Source organism: Ammospiza caudacuta, chromosome Z (genome assembly GCF_027887145.1).
Source record: "Ammospiza caudacuta isolate bAmmCau1 chromosome Z, bAmmCau1.pri, whole genome shotgun sequence".
Classification (NCBI taxonomy): Eukaryota; Metazoa; Chordata; class Aves; order Passeriformes; family Passerellidae; genus Ammospiza; species Ammospiza caudacuta.
The window spans coordinates 30294258-30312761 of record NC_080632.1 but is presented as its reverse complement, the minus strand read 5'-3'; the positions used below and the strand labels follow the sequence as shown (position 1 = coordinate 30312761).

At 37.7% G+C, this 18504-nt stretch overlaps 1 protein-coding gene across 1 annotated transcript in view; it reads left to right on the top strand.

Annotated features, from left to right (window-relative positions):
* Positions 1-523: 523 nt before the first annotated feature.
* The window catches only part of AOPEP (aminopeptidase O (putative)), a 177110-nt gene continuing 159129 nt past the window's right edge, over positions 524-18504 (top strand). Inside the window, exons 1-3 of the mRNA XM_058823596.1 lie at positions 524-1329; positions 8307-8473; positions 14687-14849. Coding sequence (XP_058679579.1) covers positions 524-1329; positions 8307-8473; positions 14687-14849 — 1136 coding nt within the window. The remainder of the gene's footprint in view (positions 1330-8306; positions 8474-14686; positions 14850-18504) is intronic.

The following is an 18504-nucleotide window of genomic DNA, read 5'->3' as shown; positions in this document are numbered from 1 at the left end:
GGTGATTTAGACTTACTCTTGTTATTTAAAATATATCACTATCTTTTGATATATTTGGTTGTTTCTATCAGTTTATAAAAGCTGTCTAGAAATACTTTTGAGTTTTTGAGTTCTTCTCTGAAAGAACAACTGAAATGAAAGTATTTGAGTTCTTATCTGAATTTGAATTCTTATCTGAAAAATACAGCCACTGGTCCTTGACAGCAAATCCTGAAGCAAGCAGATGCTATTCTGGTCTGATGCCATTGTGTGGAGATACAATCACCCTTTAGCTGTACTATTGTCATAAAGGGAGCTGAACTTTAAATAGATTTAGAATCAGTGCATTTCAGAAATGGTTGTGAGATGATTTTCTTTTTTTTTTTTTTTTTTTAGAGTGCAAGAGGTGGATAAACTACAATTTCAATACTGTAATCTTATTCAAAATTATTTTTAGCACCGGGAGACTGAATATTCTCCTTCTGGAGTCATCATATGTCAGAATTGTTCAAGGCTTTGTAAAACTGTTGCCCAATAGGTGAACATGGAGACACAGCTAGACCCCATGAAGGATGATTTGCCTTTAATGGCAAACACCAGTTACATGCTTTTAAAGCACTATGTATTGGACTTGGATGTAGATTTTGAAAGTAAAGTTATTGAAGGCAGCATAGTTTTGTTCTTTGAGACTGGGAGCCAGTACAGGAAAACCATCAGTGCCGGCAAAGAATGCTGCCAGTCACAGTTTGATGAAACCTGTAAAATGAGGGCATCTGAACCCTGCCACATTCCTATGATAAATGTTAGTACTTGTTCATCTAAAACGGAATGTAATGATTTTGCTGTCAGTGGTAAAGAAGAGGAAGCTACTTCTGATGAAAATGGTAACCATAGCAACAATGAACAGGCTTCTGGGATTTCTAGTTCAAAGGACTGCTATGACATAGAGGATCATGGAAACAAGGATTTTCTGCTGGTATTGGACTGCTGTGATTTATCTGTGCTAAAGGTTGAAGAGTTAGATGTTGCTGCTGTGTCAGGCATTGAAAAATTTACAAGGTCTGCCAAGCTAACTGGTGTTTCAAAGGAGCTGGAAAATATCCGGAATCAGATTGTACATGAACTTGTGACTTTACCTGCAGATCGCTGGAAGGAACAGCTATACTATTTTACTCACTGTAGCCAGGCACCTGGCTGTGGGGAACTTCTGTTTAGTACTGGCACCTGGAGCTTGGAGATAAGGAAATCAGGAATTCAGTCTCCAGCGGACTTTCCTCATGCAATAAGAATATGGTACAAAACCAAGCCAGAGGGAAGATCTGTTACATGGACTACAGACCAGAGTGGCAGGTATGTAACTGTTTGCTGAAAGATTTGTATGCAATAAATTTAAATAGGTGCAAGAATGGAGAATCATATAATTGCTGAGCAACTGTGAAGATGATGAATACACTGTTCCACAGTTTTCATTTCATCCTTGATTTGAATCCTTTTCCTGTCCTGTAGAAGAATAGACAATTCTCTGCTCGTGAAACCCTAATGGACTTGAGGATCACAGGCCTGTCTTAGTGATTGTGTTTGGTCTTTTTGGGTGGGAGTAAATAACTTGTGTGTACTTCAATAAGTGTGTGCAGGGAATGGAGAATTATCATTTGGGGAAAGAAAAGGTATGAGTGACACGTTACTTTGTGCTCTTTTTCCTTCCTGGCTTACATAGCATAATGTTCAATATACGTAACATTTAATAGAATTACAATTAGTCCTTTGTCAATAATGTAATCAGCTTAGAAATACAGTCTTTTCCTGTTTAGTCTGTCATAATCAGCTTTCAAAATCTTCTTCATCTATAATGTTAAGAACATTGATGATAGCAAATGAACTGCAAACTGAAGAATTGGCAATTATATCTAGTGTTAGTGAAAAGGACATGGTATTGTACTGAATATTTCCCTTTTATAGAAGAGAAACTACAATCCACTCTTGACTTCTAAAACTGTAATTGTTTTATTGGAATGTGGAAAGGTGGATTTTAATGGCTGTTATTTCTTTCTGATGTCTAAAAAGCAGGAACAAAGTTGGAAGAAAAGGAACAAATGTGATCTAATTTAATACTTGCTTTCCTTTCCCAGTCAAAAGATAAATGGTCATCTTTTATTTCAGTTATATTCATATAAATTAAGTCTTTTCACTAGCTTCTGTGTTGATGAGGAAAATGAGGCCTTTTGATTGTTGTGGTTAGGGAATTCTGCTACTAATCTGTAATCACCATCAAGTCCAGAAATGCCTAAGTCATGTTCGTTATTAATTTCCCTTCTTTTCCTCACTCCCTGAGGAGTTATTTTTAGTATAAGTTTAGGAAATTTAACTTGATATAGTACCCTTATATCTGAAAATTCTGAATTTTGACTGCATGTGAAGGTAGAGCAATTGCCCATGATCACATGTCTGTGCCCAACTAACTAATGTTGGCAAGACTCAGCTGGTATAGGACTCCTCCTCTCTGTGGTTTGAGCATTTGAATGTTTCTTTTAAGCATCTAAATCATGAACAGTTTTGACTCTTTATGAGTCTTTTACTGCAAAGCATTATTTTTACTTTAGTGGCATTTCATGGCAGTTGTACACTAATGAATAGAATTTTATGGATCAGTAATGGAGCAGAAAAAGCAGGCTTGACATGAATCCAGAAGTTTGATGGTATAAAATAGTACAAACTGATTTATTATCAGGCCTACATTAGTCCAAAAACTAATGCCTGTCAGAAAATAAGTTTTCATAGCATAATCATTACAATATTTCTTGGTATCTTTTTAAAATCAAATTCTGTATGTGATGAGCCCATAAAGATAGTGATAAATCTCATATTGCCATATGAGGATTCTTCAAATTGTTCCAAATTATGTATCTGGTTCTTTTTATTTTAGATGTCAAATCTTTTGCCAAAGGAGACTATACTGTGGTTCCAACCCTGAAGAAAAGTAAATAACAAAGTACACACATTGTGTAACCACTTCCAACGTTTCCTGTAATTTAATACTAGTACAATGTTTTGAAAATTAGCCTATGCACAATTTTATCAAGAGCTCTATTTTATTTGTTTTAAAGAATGATGTATTATAATACACAAACAACACCAGCTGAAACAAAGCTTTGTGGGATGAGCTTAGGCAAGATCAGATATGTGTATACAGACATGTTATCACAGCAGGACACATTTCTGTTTTTAGTAGAGGAACTGAACATGCAGAATTTCAGTATTTCCCTGTGCAAGCTTTTGTGGCCAAACAAAAAAAGCAATGTCAGAGCTGACTTGTGCAAATGGAAAGAGGAAAGGAGGTAAAGTATAAAGGACAGTACAAAGGACGTATGTATGACCAGGACACCTACCAAAATACACTTTATGAAAGCTGGTGTGATGACACAGGTGTGCGTACAGCTGGGTCATAAGGCATATTAGGGAGGTAATCTAATTGAAAGTAAGTACAGCAGGGAAGAGAATAGAAGGGAATGTGTTTGAAAAATACTACTGAGGATAGTTTGGAAGGTAAAGATATTTACTACAAATTATAAAATGTGTCATGAAAATAGATGTTTGGTTTTTCAGTGGTGTGAGTTAGCATTGTTCTGTGTTCTTGGAAGCTGGAAATGCAGGAAGAAAAGTATTTGGTTTTCTTCACAGGCAAGGTTGGATAGAATAAGATAGTCCATAACCCTGGTAGGTCACAGACCAAACCCTAAGAGGCTCTCCTCAACTGTGGAGAATCTCTACTGTTACTTTGTTTAATTTTGTTCCCAGTAACATTAATACGGGAATATAAATATTTGATAAATTAATGAAGTATTTTGATGTTTGTTGGATTATTCATATGGTATGCAATGAATTCTAAAGACTAACAAATGATATTAATAGAATGGAAATTAAAACAAACAAACAAAATAAACCACAAAATAACCCCATAAGCACAAACAAACAAAAACCAAAAAAATCAAATCAAAACAAAAAAAGTAGGCAAACCCTGAGTAAAAAATAAATGGACTTGATATTCCTGAAATGTGGAAGGCAACAAACCAATATTTGCAAAAAATATAAATTCTGTCCTCTGAATTAGTTGTCCTAACTAAAAGGAAGACAATGAGGAACATGAGTATTATTTCAACAGTAAAATGTAAACAAGAATACCTGCTCTGGTGGAATCTGATGACAGTCACTGGAACCTTGCAGATATATAAATTGATAAGGCAGACTAAAACGTTTCTTGTGATTTAGATGCCAGAAAGTCCTGCTGCTTTGACAGTGGAATTTAGAGTAAGGAACAGCTACCAACAGCAGTGCTTTCACAGGGATTTGCCTTGTAGTTGGAGGGTGCCCCCTCACATCCTTAAATGGAGACAGCCTTTGCAGAAATAGGGAATGTAATTTTTCAAATAGAGGAAGGGAATAGAGTTTCTGAGGTGGGCTTTTCCTTTCATAAAGCCCCAGACATTAGGCAAAGCAGTTTGACTTGGGTGAGCCTTAGAATATATTTCAAGTGTTTGATGTCAGGCATCTCAAGGTCTGCAGATTTCTGCTCAAAGAACAAATTAGCCACTGAACATTTATTATTAGTTTGAAGATCGTGTTAATACATTATTATAGTATAGTGGGTAGGCTTACATGAAAGAGGGAGATCTGCCAAGAGCTGGTTTGAACTGATTTTGTTGAGTTGTAAAGATATCAGGACTACTGATGAGTTACAATTGCATGAATCAAATTTTCATCAGAGAGATTACTGAACAACAGACAGTCTCCAGTCTCCTCTTGGGGCAAACCCAAACATTACCACAACTAGTACTTTATTTCTCCAGTAGTCTGGATGGCTGTTTACTTGGGAAAATTTACCCATTTTTCTCATAGTCTTCCTTTTAGTTCGAACAACTGATGGAGATAATTTAAATTTTTTACATATATTTGTTTATTGCCTTCTACATTTCCAGGAATATCAAATCCATTTATTTCGTACTCAGGGTTTGCCTATTTTTTTTGTTGTTTATTTTTATTTTTTTGTTTAATGTCATAAAGTTCTCCAAAGGAGTGACTAGAGATGTCACTCCTGTGTTTTATGAATCTTTTGTGGATGTTTGTTCTTCCAGTGTGACAAATAACTAGATAAAAATTCTGAGTTCTCTGCTTATCTGTCTTTTGCTGCATGAAATTTCCTTAACTCTTGAAACCTACCTTGGCAAAGATTATGGTTGGCATAAACATTACATAAGTAGATGATTTGAGTATTACAAGACCATTAAAAGTTAAAGACTGGGGTGGAAGGGGTAGGTAGTATAAAGAGGAAAGGAACTGTGAAGTTTCTTGCTAGGAGCAGTAGAGATAAATGATTAAAAAAGGGCAAATACAGGTATCAATTGACAAGAGCAGTCTAAACTTAATTATTTGTTTTTGCTGTTCTATCATGTGCTTAGATTAGCTGTTTTTTTTTCAGGATCAAATGAAGAAACTGATTGATACCAGGATAACAATTATATTTCTGGTCCTCTTATGTGCTGAAATTGCGCTGCCTGACCCCAGACAAAGACAGTTGTCAGCTGCAGTGGATATCCTAAAGTAACATTGCACAATTACCAATTCTATAAAAAGAAATTACCGCTGTAAAACAAGTATAGCAAATATCTAACTAAAGGCTTACATAATTGTTTTTCTGATAGTTTCCTTTAATATTTACAACCTGTCTATTTCATTACTATTTTTTAGCAGACTGACATAATTGGGTATATTTAGGAAAATAATGAAGTTAACAAATATACCTAGTCAAAAATTGTATTAATATGGGTGAGGAGTGGAAAGAAGTCCTACTTCTGAAGAGATTATGTATGTGACCAGTTTTTCTCCACTTACCTAACTCACTTTCTACTTGGGCTTTTATGGTAGAGACTTGTGACCATCCTGTGTGTGTATATTTTAGAATTAAGATGTCTTAGGGAAAAAAAAAAGCTACTGGACAAGGAGGCTTAGAACTAAGCCCGTAGGAGGAGCTTGAGTGCTCTCAAGCATATCTGTTCACTGAGTTTCATTTTCTCCATCTGCAAAATGGTATTGGCATCTGTAAAATACCTTATGGTCTGCAGGTAAAGGTGCTCTCTGAGAGCAGGTGACATAAATGTTCTTGGTAGCATCTATTATCTGTAATGTTTATATTGTATTTGACACAGCATTATAACATTCAGTTTAGCACTGTTCTGCCAGTTTTCTCTGTCATTGTGGCATTTCCCTGTACAGAACATGAAGATCCCCTATACTGCTCCTAAGAGGGGATTGTACCAATGGCACCTGGCAAAACAGCCTTCACTGTGCATGGCTAATCATTGGGAAAATGTGTGTAGCAGTAGTCATTAATCCCACCTTTCCTTTTTGCTTTCCATGTCTTCTCAGCACGAATGTGTTTTAGGGTAAATAATAATCCCAGTAGCTCTTGACTAACATTACTAGGGGTAAGCAGGTCTTCCTAGAAGGTGAAAAAACAGGTTCTTCTTTTTTCCTGTGAACTCACTGTCATGCACTCTTTGTTTTTACGGGAGAAAAGCCAATTATATATCAGATAGGTTACAGATACAGTTTTAGGAGTTTAATTCTAACTAAGTAAATTAAAAATCTGTGCAGATTAGTGGTCTATTACATTTAGCTATACATTATGTTTTACTGTTTAAGAAATAACCACCTGGCTTTCTCTCCACTGCAGTTACCTGAACTTCACTTAATGTCTAGGTCCTACTCTCTTCACTCTGGTACATGACGGGGGAAGTTAGACCATTTTCTTTTCCTACTTGTGTGCATTAACAATAAGGCCTAATTAAACTGCAGCTTTCGTCTCTCATTTGCTGGAAGATCAACTGACCTGCATTAGTTAAGCCACAGTAATTTAATGTGCCAAGACAGTTAAACCACAGTAATTTAATGTGCCATGGGATCCAATAGCAGAGATAGCAATGACAAGAGGGCAAAAATATCTTTGGAGTATATTTAATCTGTGACTCAGTATTTCCATGTTCTTTCTCTCTGTATAGTTTGAAGTTGGCTTTGGAGAAGGAATAATTTGAAAGCAAAAGCAGTTTGGAGGGGAGTAAATAAAATCTTATGATTTTAGCCATTGCAAAATCAGTTTTGCTCTAACAATTTGTATCCTACTTTCTGAAGTGCTTTGATAATTTTTCAACTCAAGTAATGAAAGATACTGATCAGAATATTTTTAGCTTCAAGAGTTCACAAAGTAATGTATTTTGCTCCCATAATATTTAGCTTTAAATATCGTAGGTTTTAAAAAGTTCAGTGTAGTGACGTGATGATTTCAGGACTTTCTTTTACTGGAGAAACCTATTGATTGTGGATTTTTTATATAATTTATAGTTTTAAAAATAGCCTTTTTTCTTAAGATAAGTGGCATTGTTATGCACATAATAGGAATTTAGGTAATACTGCAAAATGAAACAAAATAAGTAAACCAAGAATCATTAAGTCCATCCACCAGCAATAGCAAGTTAGAAGGAGCTAATGAAAGGCCTTGTTACCTTCCCAACTGCAGCTAAATGGTTAATAAGAAATTTACTGTCATGAAATATTGCAGCTGAAATTGGAAAGGGGTAGATGACTGAGAGGTTTGGCTGGGAGGAGATTTAGAGTAATTACAAAAAGAGCAGTACTACAAGGAAGATTTCTATGTAAGCAGCAAGAAGGAGGCTGAAGCTAACAGGGTAGAAATTAATTCTTTTTATAAGCCCTGTGGCTGAAATTTCCAAAGACAAGTGAGCTAGGATGCATTACCTTTAAGATTAAATGTAAAAATGCCAGGATTTATTGAGGCTTGGAGTAAGGAAGACTCAAAACTAGATCTGCTGATTTTGCTTGAGCCTCCAGGTTGCTAATGCAGGAGACTGGATTCATGATAGTGAAAGCACTACTGGAATGATAGCAGGGAGGTGTCACAGGTATTGGGGAAGCCCTGCAATGGCATTGTCAGAAGATACTCAGAAGCCTTCTTTGACCTTATGGGATCAACTGGAAGCTATTATATGAGGCTGGGAGACTCATGCAAAAACAGGAGAGGGAAGAGAGTGGAGTTACTATTTTCTAATCTGAAGGTATGGTAGTAATCTTGCTTTTCTTGTCTTTAATTACTTAGATTGTATTTTGATTAGTTTATGTCATACAGCTTTGTACCTGCAGAACTGAAGTTAAAGGAAGAAACCACCTCAGTACGACAGCACCTTTGATTTTTTTATGTAGAACTTAATTCAGTCTTTCATATTGTAATTCCAATGTCAATCTCTTTTCCTTCCATCTAGGCCATGTGTTTACACAATGGGATCACCAATAAACAACAGAGCCCTCTTTCCATGCCAAGAACCACCAACTGCCTTGTCAACATGGCAAGCCTCAGTTCGAACAGCTGCAGGCTTTGTTGTGTTAATGAGTGGAGAAAACTCAGCAGAACCAGTACAGCTTCGAGAAGGTGAAATACATTTTTCAAGGCAAATTATTTTCCATATTTTTGTAATTAGAAACCAAGCTTGGTAAATAAGTGATTTGTGAAAGAATGAAGTTCCTAGCCTTAAAAACATTTCCATGTCTCTCTGTAATCTCCATGTCATTCTCAAGGCCTCAGGATAACTTCATAAATATTTGAAGTATTTGCATTTCTGCATTTCACTGTGTTGCTTTTTTCTCCCTCTGTATTTCCAAACCTAGATTTAATTTTTCATAAATTGGCTTTATTTTAATCACAGTGTATTCAAGTTTTGTAGATGCAAACCTTATCAGGCTCTCAAAAACTTCAGGCCTTGGTAGATAACTATCTTTCAGTTTTAGTTCTCCAGTCTGAGTGTAGCATGTGGTTAGAAGCAGCCATTGTGCCATATGTGTTGCCTGGAATACATGGAATATCTGAAGAATATCTGGTCAGTGCCCTGAAAATCTGATCTCCGTGGGTGTTTTTGGCATTGATAAAACATATCTTTTTCAACAGTAAGCAAACAAGGATTTCTTCTGTGTTGGCTGTACTTTGTTATCTAAATGTCTTTCTGCACAGAGAAGGAAGTTTTTAAGGCTTGTGTAAGTTCTACGTAAAATGAAGTGGGTCTTGTTCTTGTGAGTTTTGATATAATCTGTCAAACTGGGTCAGTATTTTCTAGTGTGAGTAGTTCTGATGAGGCATAGCATGCAATAAAAGGTTAGAATTAAACTTTTCTGGGGAAAAATGTCTTCTCTTCCCCTTTAAATAGACAGGTTTATTCTTGAGCAGAAAAAATAGAGAAAGTCTCTTGATTTGCGAATCATCAGTTAATCCATTTTCATGGAATTGTCTGGTTATATTTGGCCATATATGGGGCCTCTTTCAAGGTTTGTCTCTGCTGCTGAAATATGGAAAACTGCTATGATAAGCTGCTCAGTTCTTTTGAAGAATAATACTTTCCTGTCTCAGCATCAAAAAAGCAAGGACCCTCTTGACTTCAGACTAGGATAAAAATTTACAAAACTAATACAGAGACAAAAAGGGAAAGGGGTAATATTCTGAGGAATGTTTTAAAGTCCAAGTAAACCCAAGATTTTAGTGCTAATCTGAAGCCTTGGATAAATTCTTAATTAATTTAGGAATAAAAATTCATGAGTTTAATTAATGGGTTCTGATTTATATAACCTCTAAGAGTTAAAAAGTTTAAAAATATTCTGTTGTTTTAAATAACCTGTCCACACAGATCTTGTTGTTTGGCAATTCTGGAAGGTATATGAAATGTATTCATCTTAAAATTTTGTCTTTACACAACAGAAAGCCTTCCAGGGTAGCTTCAATTTAAATAGGCTTGCCAAGTTGTTTGTATGCAGTATGCTATTACTAGTGCTGCATATTTGTAATATCATACATAACTGGACAATTAATAAAATCTATTTTTAAAAAGATGCAATTTATTGGAATGAGTTAGCATTTTGGTAAGCAGTTGTGGATAAATTTATTTTGAATAGAATTACAAGTTAGCTGAATTTTTTTTTTCCTTTAAAAGTTGTATTTCAAACCAGTGGACAGGTAGACAGTAAGAGAACACCAATCTGAGTTTGATTCCTATGAGCTTTTAGAGATCTGCATCCTGCTTCACAGACACGTCTCTACATGTACGGATCCAGTGATCCAGGGCATAGCTGGGCTAGGTGTACTCTTATATGCAGATTCCTCATTTACCACTTGTATTTGCAGGTTTTGGCAAGAGTCTGTTCCCTCCCATATGTGCCACTTTTGCATTCTGCCTCCTACAAAACTGTGGTTGATCCTGTCATTTGAAATAGAGGGAGCCCAGGTTTGTTTGAAAATAGTGATAGAAAATTTGCACAAATAGAAATGGTAACTATTTGAGTATGACCAAAAGTGCTTAAAATACCTTGCATTCTTTATGGAGTACTTATAGAAGTTGATCAGAAAAATGCAATTATTAATACCTTTGGGAGAAAGCTTGATGAGGAGCATTACATGTGTGTATAAAGTGAGCCGTTTAAACATCAGATTTACTTTTCTACATTTGTCAGTTTTACTTTCCTTCAGCACGTTACTATAATACATAGAAGCTGCAAATACGTTTAGTCACAAGCACCTTTCTATTTGTTCAATTCATATTCAAGAAGTAGATTCTCAGCCATTAAGTGTGAAACGGACTGGCTCGCTTTTTGTGTGGTTACTCTACTACTGTGCAATCCTTGATCTTGTTTTGACACCTGCATCGTGAGTGAGGAGTACACTGGTAAAAAAAACCAGAGTGCTAGATTTAGTTAGCAGCAGCAACCTTTGCTGCTAACTACACTACTGTTTCCTTTGCTTCCGCTCCTCACTGTCCACAAGGCGAAACAAAAGAGTGCAGTACTTGTGTTGGTTATCTCCAGGATGTATCAGGGTCTGCAGCATGGTAGTTGAGAGCTTGTCATGTGCTACTCATCCCTCTGACCCAGTGCTGAACTAATGCTCTGGCATGAATGTGAGGGAGCTCTGTGAGGAGTTCTGGTTTTCAGATGAGATCAAGAAATCCCTACAAGTCACAAAGAGTTTCTGAAAGCTGGAGGGTTCTTAGGCCTGGTGCTCCAGCCAGAGAGTAGTTTTTTACATAACTACTTATTTAGCTGCATGTTTATGTATTAGCACTAGATAATATATAAATTAGTATATCTGTTGCTGTTGGGCTATTTCTCCTTTTCTGTAGAGGTAGTCAAACTTTGTGGGTTTTAGTAAACAGTAAACATCAGCTGTATTTTGTGGTGTTTGTGTTAGTGCAAGCTATTTGACAAAAAATATACTGGTAAGTAAAAATGTTCATAATGTGCTTGCATCTGGCATTAACAGATATACCTTTGGCATTTTTTCAGTTATAATGAACTCTATAAAACTCAAACAATTTTAGTGATCTCAAAGATAGCTGAATGCATTAAAAATTCTAGGAAGTAATTACATAAATTCCTGCTCTTGTTAAATATTTGCATGGAAAGTTTTTCACTTTTAACTCATAGAATAGGTGATTGTTGCTGCATGATTAGTGCAGTTATGACACAATAGATTTGCTTTTCAAAAAAACAAATCAGAATTACAGGTCAGGAAAATAACAAAATATTATAATTGCCTAAAAGAAGTATGTGTAAGAATCAAGTTGTTTTAAAATTACATTACAAGTGCAAGGACTGGGGTGATCTATTTTTCCCACGGACTAATCCCAGCCCAACCTTTTGTTTTGCCCAATGTGTTCTCACTTAGTTGGAAGATGTTTTTATGGTACGAAATGCCGTGTTTGGTAAAGAAAACCACGTTTCAGCTGCACTTTCTGTTACCCTAGAGATGGAGCTGTCTCCAAGGCTGACACTGAAAAGCACAATGCAGCCAGAGGATGGGGAGAGCAGCAAAAAGGAGTTGAGTGAAGTTTACAATCCCAATCTATGTGCTGGTATAGATCATAGGATACAGATGAAGGAAAAACAAAACAAAGTCCCCTGATGTGAAAACAGTGTAAGGAAGGAAGTGAAGTTATGGGAGAGTTCAGGCTGGGAGACAATCTTACCAGTAGTGAGAGAGACACAAGATTACTTGAGTTAGTTGAGCTGTCTTTCAGACAATGCTTCATGGTTCTCTCCAGAGGGAACTTCTGCCCATAAAAAGACCATTTCAGTCACTGATCAGGAAATGCACTGTTTCTCAACCTGAAGGATTCTATGGTTCTATAGGGAGAACTCACTTGTCATGCCCATGCATGTGATTTCAGTCAACAGCTGTAGGACAAATATGTTGGTATTCTACATAGTTCTTGACATCAAAAAGCGTTGCAGGAAGTGGACTGAGCCCTGGGTAGATATGCAGAGACATTGTAACACTTGGATCTTGCTCTAGGAGGATCCATAGTTCACATGATTTCTAAAATCCTTGCAAAGTAAAAGGAGCTTTGGTACCTTCACTCTTTTTGCATCAGGTCAGCTCTAAATATTCTGCTCCTTGCTAATTTGTATAGATTTCTGAATGCAGTACACGCTGTTCTTCTCTCTGGACTGTTAATCTGATTGCCTTGCCTTTTAGACATTCTATTCTGTTCAAGCTGTTTGTGGAGTGTTTTTTAGGGAAAAAAACCATCTTACTTGCTCTAGCCTGTCTTACTAAACTTGTTTCTCACTGTAACACTCTCTGATCTCTACCTAGCACAGGCCAACACCCGTTCCTTTTAGACAATCTCACGGTTGTGAGAGCCTTCTCCTTTATACCTCGTGCCATTTGGAACAGTTTTCTATAACAGCTTTTTGACTTCCATGCCTTTTTCAGAACATAGTTGAAAACACATGACAGCTTTTCAATTACAGCTTTCTCTGATGCTATTTAATTCTAAAGTTTTTACAATTAACATAACTACATGGAGCTTTTAGTAATATTTTATAGCATTTAGATGTTACACTAAGTGCAGAACCTCTGAGCCTTGTCCTGTATGTATGTAAGTTAATGGCAAAGTTATTAACTACAGTAACAACTGTGTAGGCTTGGGCCTTTAGCCCAGTGTCTATCAATGACACTCTGTACATCAGGAATTTGGTATTCTGAAATAATATGTTGTTGCTGCCATGGATGACCTTTTTCTCTCAAGGTGGAATTTGCTTGTCTTGGCTTATTTGTAGTTTTGTTAAGTTAATAATAATCAAAAAACAAAAGGCGGAGTGAAATTTGGCAAAGTTATCCTCCTTATTCTTAATGTGTTTGGAGCAAATAAGTCCATTCTGCTTACATACTGACAGGAGCTTAGGAAAATTACAAGAGTAATTTATGTTCACCTGACAATACTGACAAAAGGTTTTTGATGGATGTTGCCTAAAGTGGAATGGGGTGAAGGAGTATGAATGGTTTCTAGTGCATATAAGAGGCAAAGACTTTATCTACCTCCCAGAAGACTTCACTAATGGTATTGCTTTGTCATACTAAATAGAAGGTGGAAAACTTGTCAAGGCTAAACTAAAGATTTTTTTTTTTGTTCTTCCTTTGGACAGCCTGACCTTCTTAGGTCATTAAGGTAGGAAATCAAGTGATGCTTTGTAGCAGTTGTCTATTTCCTTTCCTCTGTGCCTTGGGGTTTCCACTTAGTTGTGTTTTTTTTCTTTTTTTTTTTTCCTTTTGGTAGTGTATCATAGTCCTAGTCAGAGTACTTTTGCAAAATAACAAGTACTAAGGTTCTCTCAAAATAACTGAAGTTTGTATGTTTTCACGTTGCCCTAGCTACAGTTATTTGCACATGATTCATCGGATTGTAACTCATGCTAGGCTCACTTCAAGATAATGAATCTGCTAGTATGGTGTAGTAACTGTGTTATGACCATAAATTAATACATGAATGTGATTCTTAAGCTATATCCTTTTTAAAGGGACAAAGAGAAAATCTAAGCAACATTTGTATTAATGAAAAGTATGCTGTTCTAAAACATCCACCTTATAAAAATGTGTTTGTACATACAATAATCCTATGCCATACTCCTTGTCTCCCCACATTCTGTTCTCGTAATGATAGAACTTAGCATATTTTTACTTTCTAATAGATTCTTGTCTTGTTTTAGCACCCTCATGGGGTAACATGGCCAAGTTGCTGACTTAGGTAATATCTCATCAGCCTTGATTTCTTACTGCCTGGTTGATATATTACATACCTCAAATAGCTGGGTCCAATTCACAAACATTAGTGTTATTTGTTAGAACTTGCCTATCAGTTTGGTACTGCTCAGAACACAAAGGAAAGATTTTGGGTTGTCTGAAATAATAACACAGACAAGACAAAATCATAAGACAGTAGATACAAGGCTGAAAGAGTTAAATTTTAATATTGTGTATTTAAAGGTGTTACTAGATTTCATGTCTGATGTAATTCTTGGGTAGTGACAGTACAATCATGTTAAGTTGCATTAATAACATCCCACTTATGGATGATTTATTTACAGGTAAAGACATCAGCAGAAAGAGCAAAGTTGCAGGTGTAAGTAGATAGAACACAGAATCCGGGGTGGTTACATACAACTGTTCTTATATTTCTCAATGCAATTATTTTTATTTCCTCCGCAAAAATACCAGGATGTAAGGTGGGAGGTTTGGCCCAAAATCTCAAGTACATGAAAATGTCAAGTACCTAACATGTGCTGTAAGACTCATGAGTCTGTACAATTGTTCTTTTGTTTACAGGTATCTTGAGCTGGTACTACTATGTGTCTATGCCAATGCCAGCATCCACCTTCACTATTGCTGTGGGGTGCTGGCAGGAAGTTAAACAGCAGTCCTTCAAACAAAAAGCTGCTATTGGAACAAACACTGAATTTTCCTTGCCATCATCACAAACTGATTTAAGGTTGGTGTTTATAATATTATTGAAAAATTAAATGTATGGGTAGCATTTCCATTTACTCTGTGGAATGTAAAAATGAGTCATATTGGCACAGGAATCAAAGCAGAATTTGTTTAATCTGAACAGAAAAATCTTGACAGGAAAATAATTCCAAAGGCATTATTTCATGGGAGTGGTTCTTTTTATGTTTTGCTACTTAGTGAGCAACAGGGTTTGTAAATTCCACTGTCTGCTAGATTTGTATCCTGTATACTTAACACTCTGCTGCAGCAATGCCAGGTGCTGTCTTGTTTCTTAAAATACTTGACTCAGTCCATTCTGGATACCTAATGACTCCTACTATAATATTGCCTACTTTTTTGTTCTGCTCCAGTCTCATTGCCCAGTTAGAGCTGGCCTGTGCAGTGGTTTGCCTGGGGTGATGTGAAATGACCAGGTACATGAAAGATCTAGTACAGTGGTCCCATAAAATAGAGTTGGACCAATGATTCTTAGCTGATTTTGACCAAACTAGTAGAAATGTAATTATTTTGGACACATCTATTCCTTCTCCCAGTCTAGTTAAAACTCATTAAGTTTGAATTATGACAGAGTGGTAGATGAGCAGAACAATATATGCCTGAAAATAACATTTGAAGACAGAAAACAAGCTTCTGGAAAAATACCATTTGCTTTCACATGTATTCACCTTAGTTAGCAGAAGTCTCAGATATGGGACTTGATTTCCTCATATATTACTCTCACCTTTTCAAATTCGTATCGTAGCACCACAGAATAACCCAGGTTGTAATGGACCTTGAAAGTTCATCTGGTCCATTCTTTCGTGGGGAGGAGCTTAGATAAAGATATCTAACACCCATTGGCCCTTGTCTGGCCATGTGGCTCCTTGTGAAGAGAGCGACTCTATGCCCTTTGTAGATGCCCTTCAAGTACTGAAACACTGTGATGAGGTTCTCTTTCCTCTTCCCTGGAGCTCCCTCTGTCTTTCCTCACAGGGCAGGTTCTGCAGCCCTTTGTTCATTTTTGTGTCTTCCTTGAATTGTGAAGCCCAGCAGGAGAGGCTCTGCTTCCCGCGGGCACTGCCCGAGGAGCCGTGCTCGGGGCTGCTGATCCAGCCTGTCCCTGTGTGCCAGGGCTGCTGATCCCTCTGTCCCTGTGTGCCAGGGGTGCTGATCCACCCTGTCCCTGTGTGCCAGGGCTGCTGATCCCTCTGTCCCTGTGTGCCAGGGCTGCTGATCCACCGTGTCCCTGTGTGCCAGGGGTGCTGATCCCTCTGTCCCTGTGTGCCAGGGCTGCTGATCCCTCTGTTCCCGTGTGCCAGGGGTGCTGATCCCTCTGTCCCTGTGTGCCAGGAGTGCTGATCTGCCTTGTCCCTGTGTGCCAGGGGTGCTGATCCACCCTGTCCCTGTGTGCCAGGGCTGCTGATCCACCCTGTCCCTGTGTGCCAGGGGTGCTGATCCACCCTGTCCCTGTGTGCCAGGGGTGCTGATCCCTCTGTCCCCGTGTGCCAGGGCTGCTGATCCCTCTGTCCCCGTGTGCCAGGAGTGCTGATCTGCCTTGTCCCTGTGTGCCAGGGGTGCTGATCCCTCTGTCCCTGTGTGCCAGGGCTGCTGATCCCTCTGTTTCCGTGTGCCAGGGGTGCTGATCCCTCTGTCCCTGTCTGCCAGCGGTGCTGATCCACTCTGTCCTGGTCTGCCAGCAGAGCCCCTGCAGCTGCAGCCCAGGGCCTGGTTGCCCTCGTAGCTGCAGTGCCACTGGTGACTCGTGGTCAGGAGATTGTCCCCTGAACCTCCGTGTCCCTTTCAGCAAGGCTGCTCCCCAGACAGGCAGGTCACAGGTGCCCCCCCAGGTGCAGGGCTGTGCCCTTGTCCCTGCTGCACCTCACACTGCTCTAGCCAGCCCCACCCTTTCAGCCTGTACAGGTGTCTGAGATGCCTCTCCCTTCTGATGTGTCCACCTCAGCAGCAAACCTGGTGAGAGCGCTTTCAAATCCATCACCCAGAATGTTTGTGAAGATGTTGAACAGTGTGGGCCCAACACAATTTCTTGGGGAACTCCACATGTGACAAGCTGCCAGCCTTAGTGAAAACCACTGATCACCACTCCCTGAGTGTGCCCTGTGCATCAGTTTTTGCACCCATCTTGCAGACCAGCTATCCAGTTTGTATGTTGCCTGTTTGTCTGTGGCCAATGGTTTGCAAAAGTCCGGGCAAACAAGGTCCACTACTCTTCCCACATCAACAGGAATTGTTATTTTATTGTAGAAGGTGATTTGGGTTATAAGTTCTTATATAGTTAACTTCATTATTTATTAATTTTTTAAACTTTATTATTTAAGTGTTTAACATTTTCCTGTTACTCAGTTTGAAACTTTGCTGGAAAAATACTTGTCTTTTAGACAGCTGTTTTGAAAAATACTTTGTTAGCATTAAGACAGTGGAACCACTGAGACATTGGAACTTGAGGACTTAAAATGGATGTTTTTGTCGGAATTTAAAATTAAATTATTCTAACAGTTTGCAGCTTGACTGATTTTGGTTAAAAAATGCTAATTAATCTTGAGAAAAAACAATTTCTTTACATAGGATCATTAAGAAATATCCGTTCTAATTTTGAAATAATTTATAGGTTTGATGAGCTTCTAGAAATTGCTTTGTGCTTATTTCTTTGCTACTTATATGTTTATAATATGACTGCCTCTGCAAGAATAAGCTGAAGATGTACTCCTCTCCAAAATACAGCACATTTGGTAATAGGAATTTATTTATTTATTGATTATTAATTATTAATTTATTGATTTTGGTGCAAAAGATTATTCTGGCTCATTGTTAATAGAATGTTAGGCATGTGTCTCAGATAAGATAGTGGAGATAGTCTAGGGTAGCAGGAAAAGAAAGGAATTGTGAAAGAAGCTGTTGAAATGTGTAATGTAATTTGTGTCCAGGTGCCAGTGAGTTTGACCTAAGGAGGCTGTATCAAAGTAAATGTTAAATGGAGATATGATGTTTATAACTTTTTATATCCTTGTGGTCATTAAGGAATTGGCAATCTTTATAAGAGATATAGTGCTAGCTTTCATGTTCCTGCCTAATCTCAACTCTGATAATAAAATGCAAAGTGACATTGTTTTAGAGTAGAAATATACTAGATTAAACCACCCTTGTAAAAATTGTGTGCAATGGATGTGGATTCTTTGCATATGCAGTCAATGAAAGGACATAGAGTCCACTTCTTTGACAGAAAGACTTATGTAAGGTGCTAGAGTGTTAATACTTCAGCCAAATCTCATCCTTTTCTACATGTCATCATTTTGTTTTCTGTGTCAGCACAATCTTCCAAGCAAAAGTGCTTTGAGCAATGCTAGGTGCTTTGCCTGTTGAGGCATTGTAGAACTAGATTATTTAAACTGAAGTTTCAAACCAAGGAGAGGCTGTGCACTGGAGAGAACATAGGCTAACAAGTGAAAACATGAAGCTGATTTCTGTTTAGATAAGAATCTATTTGGGCAGATAACTTTTTGTGAAGGTATATGACTCAGTGTTTAGAAAGGATTTGATTTACCCCTCCTTTCTTCTAGCTAGAGCTCTAAATATCCTGTAAAAGTTCTATAAAGTGAGGTTGGCCTTATGTGGTACTATTGAATGTCTAGCATGATAGG